Source organism: Magnolia sinica, chromosome 5 (assembly GCF_029962835.1).
Source record: "Magnolia sinica isolate HGM2019 chromosome 5, MsV1, whole genome shotgun sequence".
Lineage (NCBI taxonomy): Eukaryota > Viridiplantae > Streptophyta > Magnoliopsida > Magnoliales > Magnoliaceae > Magnolia > Magnolia sinica.
Genome location: NC_080577.1, coordinates 109,724,805 through 109,737,026, shown reverse-complemented (window position 1 = coordinate 109,737,026; position 12,222 = coordinate 109,724,805). Strand labels below are relative to the sequence as shown.

Here is a 12,222-nt window from a genome sequence, read left to right as displayed (position 1 = left end):
AAGGTTTCCATGGTACGTGGATGTACCTATCTCCATTGTTACGGATGGTATGACCCACTTGGAATTCTGGATCGGTCTAATATTTTAGGTCAGGTCCTAACATGAGATGCTGCATTTGAGTCACGGAATAGATGTCACATGCACATCAAGGTCAGCTCAATGAGCTAAGAATTAGGATGTTTGCCCACTCTCACCGCAATACGGAAATGGATTGCTTCCTAACCACCGGACAATAATACATCCAGCTCCTGTGGAGCCCACCATGATGTATCTGGTTATCCACGTGGTCCATCCATTTTCTTAGATAATTTTAAAGTATAAGTCCAAAAATGAGTCAGATCCAACGCTCAAGTGGAGTGTAGGATTTGACTCATTTTTGGGCTACTACGTGGCTTGGATAAATAGATAAATCATAGTGGGCCCCACAGAAGGTCCTATATGGATGGATTAATGTCCGGGCGGTGTTGTACGCAATCCGCTCCGCACAATATTGCAAGATTCTAACCATTAAAGACGTAGGTAATTTTTGTATTTATTTCATTAACCGTCTATTTGTAGGACACAAATCGAAGGGTCACAATCTTTTATCAAGATATTCTTGAGCTGCGATTCACTCATCTTGGAATTTACTAAAAGTGATAACGCGCCAGCGGTCCAACCGTGCATGACTGGGGCTGAAGGTGGATTTCCTGAGACAGGAAGTTTGGTGGGCCCAGTGACGTTTGTGAGAAATCCACTCCATTCATTTGTTTTAACATATCATTCTAGGAAATAAGCCCAAAAATGAAACAGGTCTAAACCTCAAGTTAAGAAACATTGAGAATTGAATGTTTACCATTAAAATATTTTTGTGTTTTCAGTTTATCCTAATAAAAATGACCTTATGGTTAGGACTGCACACCAACCGAGTTAGCTCGGTTAGCTTGCTCGACTAGACTCAGTTCGAAATTGAGTTCGTGCTGTGTCGAGCTGATTTTTTGAGCTCGAAAATTTTTTAAACCGAGTTCGAGCTTGCTCGACTCAACTCGGATTGAACCTCAACATGAATCGAAATCAGATCGAACTAGTTCAGTGACTAGGTTATTTTGATATTGATGAAGCTCAACAAGTGTTCGATGAAATGACTCAACAAAGTATTGGCTAGTGGCGAGGAAGGCATGGATATGAAATAATTACCCTTGTGTCTTGATTTTGATGTTGCATATTGAGTGTCTGATGAAATACATGTTATTTTACATATAATAAGAAATTGAAGGTGCACTTTATGTGTTTGTGAAAACGTTGGATGGATGAACTCGGCTAAACCTGGCCAATCAAGCTCAAGGACCGAGCCAATTCGAGTTCAAGGTGGGGTTAGCTAGTGGCTGAGCCATGTTGAGTTGTGCCAAGCTTGACTCGTGTACAACTCTACCTATGGTCTATATAGACAGAGTATAAACATCGCCCGGATGCTAGGGAGGTTTACATGGTAGCATTTTCCAATCTACTTTGGCAAGGGCTTGGGCAGGTGCGACCTACTATGATGTGTACCTCACACCTATACTGTCCTGTTTTGACAGCTCATTTCATGACGTGAACCCTAAAATAAAGCAGATTCAAAAATTTGTGGGTCACAAAAGTTTTGAATCAAGCTATTATTTGTGTGGTTTTGTCATTCAAGTTGGATTGCGAATAAAATTTCTAGTGGCCCATAAGATGTTTTTAATGGTGGGTATTCAATCACCACCATTTCCTGTGGTGTGGTCCACCTAAGATTTGGATCTACATTTTTCGACGCATGCCTTGAATTGAGCCATCAAAATAAATGGACATCCTAGATGTAAAGCACATACATCATGGTGGGCCCCACAGTTAGGTCATGGCCCACCTTAGGCCCCAAAACTTGACCCGGCCAGTCCAATCATCAAGTGGCCCATTATTATAGATAAAGAATGTACGGTTTAAATACACTGAGCTGTTTCAATTCATCATAATTGTGTAGTCCAATGATTTGGATCTGGGTCATGGTTTAATGATGCAAACCGGTTATACGATGAGACTTGTTCTCAAGAGAATCTTTTAATTGAACTATTTCAAGCCATCCATCGTTTAAACCTCGTATCATTTTACAGGAGCCGATTGGGTGCGGCCCTAACCATGGGGCCTTCCTTAATGTATGTATGGTATATCCATGCTGTCCATCTGTTTTTCCATATCATTTTAGGGCATGGATCAAAAAATGAAGCAGATCCACATCTCAGGTGGACCACACAACAGTAAACGGTTGTGATTGACTATTAAGAACATTTTATGGGCTACAGGAGTTTTGAATCAAGCTGTATTTGTTTTTTTCTTCTTCATCGAGGTATGTGTGACCTTATCAATAATTTGGATGGAAAATAAACATTACGGTGGGCTAAGAAGTTTTTAACAATTGGCGTTCAATCACTACTGTTTCCTGTAGCGGTCGAACTGATATTTATATTTGCTTCATTTTTTGTGCCGTGCCTAAAATGATCTGGAAAAACGGATGGACGGCGTGGATATACTACATATATATCAAGGTGTGACCCACTGTTAGGGCCGCACCGTGTTGGGTGAGGCCAGGCCGCACCTAATCCGCTGGGATGCACACCTGTTGTAGGTAGCAGGTACAGCAGCCGAGTTCTGTGGGGCCCACCACGATGTTCACCTGATATCCACTCCATCCTTTAGTTGCGCATGCGCCACCTTACATTGAAGGTACATAGAAAAAGAAGGATACAAAACTCAGGTGGGACGTACAATGGGAACAATGTAAAATCACTACCGATCCCTTTAATTTCGTGCAGTGTGGTCCACATGAATCATTGATCAGAATAATTTTTTAATATCTCTTGTTCCTGGTGGATATCACCTGGTGAAAGGTTTGGATGACCTATAAATAACGAGATTACCCCAGGAAGATCCCTATGGTAAGTCTTCCCGTTCCTATTGTACCCAGTGATGTGTCCCACCTGATTATTGAATTGGATTTATTTTTCGAATAATTTCCTAAAATTATTATTCACGGATGATGGACGGACTGGATTTGAAAAATACATCACAGTCGGTCCAAGGAGCTCGGTTGTTGCACCTTCTTTCTGCTTGTGGTTCTAGACTCGAGAGCCTCCGACCGAGATCCGAAAATTCGTACAAGAATCTCTGCAACATCTTACACACAGGCACTCTGCGGCCACAATGAAAGTGGGCCATACCACAGTGAACAATGTGGATGGATGCTAACCATAGGTTTATGTGTGGAGGCCACCATGGCGGTGTATTTTTCATCAAACTCGTCATCACGTGAGAATCAGCCCGATCCAATACTCAGCCGTACACAATGAACTTTGCGTGGTCCATCTGAGATTTTATTAGAATGAGTATGTACGGTTAACATGATGGCTATAAACTGATGGACGGAGTGGATTTCACGTATAAAACATGGTGGCCCCAAAGAGTAGTGTAGAATCAATCTGTAACACTGTATAAGTGGTTCCATGAATGGGAGCAGGTTTTAAAGGAGACTTTTCTGGACACGCTTCATGCTTGGTGGGCCACAAATGAATGCACAGCTAGAAAGACTTGCCACCACGTCCTCATTCAACCCACCCCTGTGGCATGCTTTGTTGTGCTGTATTTAAAAGAAATTTTAAATAAATTTTATTATTTAATTTAATTTAATTTTTTAATTTTATTATTATTATTATATATATTTTTTGTGGAAAATGTGTTTTTGCTTTTTCTGTCTTTTCGCTTGAATTTGGTCACACTAGGGCTATGCCATTAATCCTAACCTATGTCACACATGTCAGTTCAGGTCGAATTTGGATCTATGTGTGAATTGAGAGTACACTCACCTTGACAATTTACCATAAGAGTAGACTTGAACTATTATTTTTGCATAAAATTTTAAATTAGAGATGCGCCTATTTGAATGATTGCACTAAATAGCTTTAAGCCCAACTATCCTAATCTTTAGAAACGGTTCTTTATGCACCTAATTTTGGTCTATAGCTAGATTTACTCTAATCTAGTTTATTAGTTCAAAATTTGTTCTCTTGCTTCTTTAAACAAGTATATGGGTAATTGAGTTCATTTGTTGAGTTAACTCATTTCGGTCTATGCTTTTGATCATGCTACTTTGAGCTTGTGTACAACGAGTGCACTGTTAAGATTGGGTAATAATTTTTGTGTTTTGGAGGCCTATTGTCCATAATTCCTATTACACTTGGGATGCTATGCAAGAATAGCAAATTTTGTTTCAAGCTGAGAAACTCAGTCACAATTCGGCTCAAAATTTACTAGTCATCTATCTCCTATTTCAACACATAATCCAACAGGTTGGCTGATGGCTTGCCTTGGGGTGTACGGTCATCTTCACATGGGCCTCCCCTATTCACTCACATGCCCAACTCAAACACATTCATCAGGTTGAGCATTGGATCACGTGTGGCCCTTATTGTAGAGCCTACCTTTATGTGTGTATTCTACATCCACTCCATCCATCCCTTTTTCCGTATCATTCTATCACATGATACAAAAAACAAAGCATATCCAAATCTCAAGTGGACCATACCATAGGAAATAGTGGTAATTAATCATTAAAAAAAAAAATTCTTGTGCACCACAAAAGTTTTGGATCATGCTGATATTTGTCTTTTCATTTTATCTAGTTTTGTTTCACCTTATCAACAGGTTGTATGGAAAAAAAAAAAAAATACCAAAACATTACGGTGAGTCAGGAAGTTTTTAATGGTGAGGCGTTCAATCGCCATTGTTTCTCTTGTATGGTCTACCTGAGATTTGGATCTGCTACCTTTTTGGGCTCATGCCCAATAATAAGGAAAAAAACGGATGGGCAGTATAGATGTAGAATACATACACCAAGGTGGGCCATCGCTAGGGCTGCACCTAATATGCTCCCAATGCTTTTCAGCAAGCCCTACCAAAGGGATTTTACTATAGAATGATTTTTTCCCTGAAAAAGTAGCCCAGTAGATAAATGTCTCAGATTGATGCATTACACTGTCACATGGAGGATGATATTAATATTCTACCATGAAAAAGTTTGGGGAGCAGATTTGGTGAGACCCAGCCTCACCCAAGACAGTGCAGTCCTTACTATGTGGCCGAACTTAATGTATCTATTCCATATCTATCATGTCCATTTGTTTTTCTAGATCATTATAGGGTATGATCCAAAAAAATGAAGAAGATCCAAATCATTGGTGGACTATACTCTAGGAAACAATGGTGATTAAATAAATGTCCTACCATTAAAAACTTCTTAGGGCGTACCTTAATGTTTTCATAGTGTTTATTTTCATGGCAATCCATTGATAAGGATATATAAGCCTAGACAAAGGGTAAAAACAAATATTAGCTTCATCCAAAACTTTTGTAGCTCATTAATAGTCAATCACCACTTTTTCCTATGGTATGGTCCATCTAATAATTGGATCTATTTCATTTTTTTTTAAGCACGCATTACAATTATTTGAAAAAAAGAAGGATGGACAACATATAGAGAGATTAGATACATTAATGTGGGCCCAATGATAAGGGTCGCACCTCTCCGGTGAGGTTGGGGTCTCATCTATTCTAGAGTGCCATGAATGAGCTAGAGTCATTAATTATAAATAGCCGTGAATTATGATGTAATGTAAGTGTTGGCATCAAAATTTTAAGCTATATCCTTTTAGTCTTATAAGCACTTTTTGACATGCTTCGGATGAAAATACTCCTTTGCCAATCATTTCCTTGTACTCAAGAAGGCTTTTTGAGAATGGGGTACGCACCCACTAAATCAATTATTAGGGTCACCCCTCGGCTGATATAATCTGTTTACTTTAATCAGTTAGTCTTGAACTTACGATAAGATAATAATTTTTTAAAAAGAAGAAGAAGAAGAAGAAGAATTATTTGTGGTCCATAATTATACTAATGTTGTGAATTAATTTCAAATTGTTTCTTCTAGTGTAGTTTATCTATCACGAGTTTGCCCTTAAACTTAAGCAAATGACATGTAATTAAAATCCTATTCATATGGATGGCTTAAATTAAGTGAGACCCCGGATTCATCTAAGATAGTGTAACGCTTATCATGGGGCCTACCTTGATGTATGTATTCTATATCAATGCCATCCATCCTTTTTTTCATATTAGTTTAGAGTATGATCCTGAAAATGGAGCAAATCCAATTCTCAAGTGGAGCATACCTCAGGAAGACGGTCCATTAATTTGCAACATAGTTAAGCTTTGGATCAAGCTAGCTAATATTTGATTTTTGCCTTCATCCATGTACATGTGATCTTAACAACAGGTTACATGGCAACTGAACATTACATAAACGTTACAGTGAGCCCTGGGAATTTTTTTTTAATAGTAGATCCTTCAATCACCAGTGTTTAGATCTACTTCACTTTTGGGCTCATCTCTTAAAATCACCTGTAAAAACAGATGAACGGCGTAAATGTAAATGTAGAATACATACATCAAGGTGGGCCCCACAGCAAGGGCTGCACCTAATCCGCTCCCGATAGGTAGGCCTTTAGAAATTACTTTAAAAATTGGATATTGGCATATAATAATTAAAATAAACATTTCAAATTATGGGTCCCAGTATAAATCTGTAACAAGCAAAAATTTTAAAATAATTGATCATGTGGCTATCAGAGATTGGTGGACACTGATTGGACGGTTGGTAATGAAAAGTATTACAAATGTGCACGAATCGTAGGATAGGATTGTTCAACCATTCCGATTTTGGGAAAATGGCTGAAAGACAGTGATTCCATAAATTACTTTAGAGTTAATTCAAACCACATGTACAACAACTGAGTGCTGTTTATGAAGCGGCATACGCTGCCAGAGTATCAAACCATTTCCCTTTTTCGAATTTGGAAAACATGTCGGAATGTTCCCTTAGTGGCGGGAAGGAAGATCTTTTGTTTAGTCGACGTGTCGATAGCACATGTATAGTCCACACCCCTAATGCGGTTCAGTCATTTCAACTATCTTATTCCACTCACGTCTCCCACAATACTTTCATAACAAGTGGGGCCCATGGTATGGTTTGGTACATGAACCGTTGGTCTGTTGTGCCCTACCCTTTTCTAGAAGCTTTCGTATTAGAAGAATCATTCTTAGTTGAATTTGGACCGTTGGTGTATTGTTCCATGCGATTGAAATGCGAAAGGAGATTAAGGGGTTATTTGGCATTATAGATTTAGTGATAATTGATGGTTAATAGCAAAAAGTGATAGTGTTTGGAAGGGGTATATAGAGATGGTAAATGGACCAATTACTATAAATTCTATATGGTGCGTCACTCATGAAAATCACCTGAATTGGGCTTTAAGAATTAGTGGGCCCATTATAATGCTTAGGTGAAATCAACCTCGATCCCTAACTGAGTCACCTCCATTTTAGCCATGAGGTTTAAATATCAGCTTAATTTGTGATTCAAATGAGCTATATGAAGAGAACTAGTTGAGAGAGGAATGCGCCCACCCTTGGTTTTTTAGGACCGCCATAATAATTATGTGAAATTCACTTCAGCCATTAGATGTTAAGCTAAAATTTAAGCAATGGGATAAAATTAGGCCTATTGTGATTTAGGTGGGCCATATGAAGGGAAATAGTTTGAAGGGTGTATGGTTTCTAATCGTGTGATTCACCCGAATCATAAACCAGGCTGATTTTTGGGCCTTACCACTAAAGTAGGGTAATGTGCCTGGTGATCAAGGTGTATTTTGCATAAATCACGATAGACCATGTGCATCACAACTTCGTCAAGAAAATCATCCTAATTTGACTTCGAGAATTAATGGGCTCAATCTTGATGTTTATGTGAAATCCACTTTGATCACTAGGTGTGTCATCTCATTTTAGCCACAGGATGCAAAAAATAACTTGGTTTATGATTCATTTAGGTCTTATGAATCAAAATAATGTAGGGAGGTTGATTTTTTTTTTTTTTTACTTTTTCTATCCGAATACTTAAATTTTAGTTTGCCATACAATTGAAGTAGATTTCATATAATCATTGTGGTGGGCCTAAAAAAAAATTAAGAATGATTGTCCATTTTTCTACTATTTTCCATTATATGTCCCACCTACTCATGTAGACCAGGCCAATTTTTGAGCCTTATGACTAAAATGGTGTGAGTAGGGTGGATTTCACATAAAAGTGGGCCACACGTTGGAATTTATAGAATCTATTTGATGCATGCTAACGTGGTTTCACTCCAACAATTTTTTTGCTGATGGATTCCATCTGCATAATGCATAATAACAATTACCACTGAGAATTCCAATTCATATGGATTTCATGACCAATAATTCATACCAAAGCCATGTTGTCAGGGTCTCAATGCATAGCTTAGTGGTATATACTCAATGTTTCGACCATAAAGTTTTGTGTTTGAGTGCCCGTGTGGGATGTGTGCGTAAAAATTAAAAAAAGAAAAGAAAAAAAGAAGAAGCAATCTATGCTGCCAAATGACCCCTAAGATATTGGCTGGTGATACACATGGTATTATAGTGCATTTGCATACTGATTGATACACACGGTATATGCGATGCACTTGAAGATTAAGATGAGCACATGTGATAATTTAAGTTTTTAAGTATGGATGACTATGCATGCATGCCGAATACTTAGCACTGATTTTTTATTTTTTATTTTTGCATGCATCATGCAAGACTTTTAACATGTTTAATCTATTTGAGTAAGCAATATAACAAAACATTTTTTTAAGAGTAATATTTGGAGACATGGTATATTCATTTTCTATATACAAAAAAGTTTAACAAAATGTACAATTTGTTTATGAGGACAACACTGTAATTTTATATTTTTATCATTCCAACAACCCTTTCAAATTGCGAATAAAAAAAAATCTGTTTTGATAATGTTTTTATAAGGGAATTTATAAAAACATTAACAAACAAAAGAAATTGCAACATGCTAAAAGGGCAGTGAAAGTGGGATAAAAGATTTTGCTCATCCAACGAGGAAGGAAGAGAAAAGCTTAAATCTCTCCTCTTCTCAATTCATCAAACGTCTAAACAATCTTATATCCATGCCTCTACCTGAAAAGAAAGTGAAAGTACCAAAATGGCCTTGTAGTTAAGCCAAAAAGTAGGAAAAATGTTAACCCAGAGCCTCCTGCCTAGTAGAGAAAGTTCCTCTGCCATCCCTGGATCTTTGTCAAAACAGCACGGAGTCCCCCGTTTTTGTAATGAAAAGTTCTTCTCCTACACTAAGATATCTGCACAAAACCACTGGCAGGCGTGGAATTTTCCTCCACAACCCTGGGATATCTGTCAAAATTGCACAGAGCCCCCTGGCTTGCCAATGGATGGTCCATATGGTATGATGCTTGGCTTGCTGATCAAACAGCTTTTTGGCCATTCCTCTTTAGTGTATCCTAGACCATCCGGCCCTCCAGATGCGGGGCCATAGGGTCTGCGATGGGGGGCTTCACCTTAATCTCCGATTGAATAAGAAGTTCTATTCATAATCCAAGTCAAATTGCAAAATTTCCCAAGCAGGTAGGGTCACGTTAATTCGGCATGTTCTGGGAAGTTTTCCCATTCATATCATGTTAGCGATGCATATCCTAAGTTAGGTGATTAAAAAGATAGAAAAAAGCTTTTCTAATTTCTTTTGGGACTGGGTTGAAGGGAAAAGAAAACACGACTGGGTGGCGTGGAAAAAGATCACCCGACCCACCGAGGAAGGAGGGCTGGGAGTAAGAAAATTGAAAGAAGTCATGGATGCACACCGTCTAAAGTTAGCTTGGTTAGTTAAATTTGGAGACCATTCGGGTCCTTGGGGGAAACTCATGCGAAGTAAACATAACAGAGACATCCTTTCCAATGTTCTTCCACCGCCCTCCGCTAACCTGTCGCCCCTTTGGAAAAGAGTTAGATCCCTGCTGCCTCTCCTGATGGAAACGGTCAAGTGGGGTGTTGGCCGTGGAGATTTGAATTTCTGGACCGATAACTGGATGGTCAGGGACCCCCTCCAGCGTCTGGTTGACAGCCCGATTCCCCCAGAGCTGCAAAATCTTCAAGTAAAAGATGTCTTTGGCCTCTCAGGGCCTCTTCCCCCCTCCCGGGTGTTCTCTTTCCTTCCTCAGCAGCTTATTGACGAGATCTTCAATGGAGGATTTACAACGTCTGATGTTATCTCTGATTGTATTTGGCCGCTCGAAACTTCAGGTACATTCTCCCTGCGGTCAGCTTGGAATCTGTCGAGAGCTTCATCCCCTTTTATTCAATGGGCTAGCTGGATCTGGCAAGCCCCGCTCCCTCCAAAATTTTCCGTCTTCATATGGAGAGTGTTGCAGAATGCTACCCCGGTCAATAACCGAGTCCAAGCTAAAGGTGTTGCCCTCGCCTCCAGGTGTTGCTGCTGCTTTGAAGATGAGAACGCTAGTCCGCAATCGGAGTTAATTGCTCACCTTTTTCTGTTCGGTCATCATGCAAGAGTCCTATGGACCACGTTCGGTAGGCTGTGTGGAGTCCCTCCTCTGATCCACAACACAGTTGAAGGTAAACTGGCCCATTGGAGATCTGCAGCGGCGCCAGAAGCTGCGCCCAAAATAGTCAGATTCCTGCTCCTTATCCTCATTCTTTGGGAGCTCTGGCGCTCTAGGAATGAGGCGGTTTTTGACAACTCGCCAATGACCATCATGAAGTCTGTGGTCCGTGTCAGATGGTGGGCTAAGCTGGTAATTGGCACAGAGAAAATGGACAGTCTAGAATGGCCTCGCAGAGTTCCTCCCCTGAAGTCGATTTTTACTCAGACGCGTGCTGCCTCTGTCCTTGTCAAATGGAGATTGTCGTCCCCTGGATGGGTCAAATTAAATGTTGATGGCTCGGCATTATCTAATCCTAGCCCCTCAGGTGGGGGTGGAATCTGCGGGAATGACATCGGGGCCTTTTTATTGGGTTTTTCTGCGGCCTATGGGGTTGACTCTATCAACTTGGCGAAACTTCGTGCTATTCATGATTGGATGCTACTCTGTTTGGAAAAAGATTTGGATAAGATTATAGTAGAGTCTGATTCCAATTTGGTGATTGCTAGCCTCACCACTCAGTCCAAGACTCCATGGAAGCGGGAACCTTGGATATCCAGAATTAATTGTTTACGCCGGCTGGGCCACTTTTCCTTCTCTCACACTCTCAGAGAAGATAATGGTCCTGCGAACGATCTGGCCCGTCTTGGGAGTCTGCTCCAACAATCTTCAATTCACCACAACTCTAGGACGCTTCCTCTTTAGGTCCGGGGGATGATCTTCTTGGATAGGGTCGGGCTAGGGTCGATTAGAACCTCCAGATAGAGTTTTGAGCTTCTTCACATTCTTCATTTCCTGGCTTTTCTTGTATATATGTGGACGTAATGTGTCCTCTTATGATAGGTCCTCTCAATTTATTTTGGTTGCGAGGGGACCTGAAATTATTGTGCAGTGCTCTGTAAGTTAAATCTTTTCCAATAATGAAATTTTGTCAGTAAAAGAAAAAAAAAAAAAAAAAAGTCAAATTGTAAAATTGCTAGATCATGTGTGTATATGTGTGTGTGTGTGTGTGTGTGTGTGTGTGTGTGTGTGTGTGTACACACACATACAACCAAATGCTCAGCTACGCACCAATTCACACAGAACTCATGTGAACTCTTTGGAGAACTCATCATACGTAATGTGACTCCAAAATTTGAATAGTCCATGTGAAGTAGCACCTCATGAAACCTCATGAGCCCCTTTTTTTTTTTTTTTTTGGTTTGATCAAAAACTTTATTAGGCCATGAAAAATGAAAATAGTTTCATCCCTTGATTTGCAATTCTCTTTACTATGACCCATCAGAATTTTAGATAAGAGTGAAAATTTGTCCCCTATGATTTCATGGGATTCCGCATCACATGGACTGTTCGGATTAGGCACCCATGACACAGGTGTGTACGTGAGCATGACTACTCTATATATATATATATATATATATATATATATATATGTCACCATATGGTTTTGTTTTTATAGTCTAATTGATGCAGCGGAGCAAGGCATTGGATAAGAATGCCTCGTAAGTGTAAATTTTTTTATACATGATTACTATGTGAGGCCATTATAAACACCTCCCTCTCTCTCTCTCTCTCTCTCTCTCTCTCTCTTATTTATATTAATAAAATATTACGAAAATGTATCATCTCACTA

General features: G+C 39.5%; 1 protein-coding gene across 1 annotated transcript; it reads left to right on the top strand.

Moving 5' to 3' along the window:
• Window positions 1-9,851: 9,851 nt before the first annotated feature.
• LOC131247149 (uncharacterized) lies at window positions 9,852-11,294 on the top strand. Its single transcript, XM_058247582.1, has one exon. It carries the CDS (start codon window positions 9,852-9,854, stop codon window positions 11,292-11,294), a length of 1,443 nt encoding a protein of 480 aa, XP_058103565.1.
• The last annotated feature ends 928 nt before the right edge of the window (window positions 11,295-12,222 follow it).

Bases quoted from the DNA above. Each gene is read 5' to 3' on its own strand.
- LOC131247149 (XM_058247582.1), top strand. From the start codon at position 9,852: ATGCGAAGTAAACATAACAGAGACATCCTTTCCAATGTTCTTCCACCG.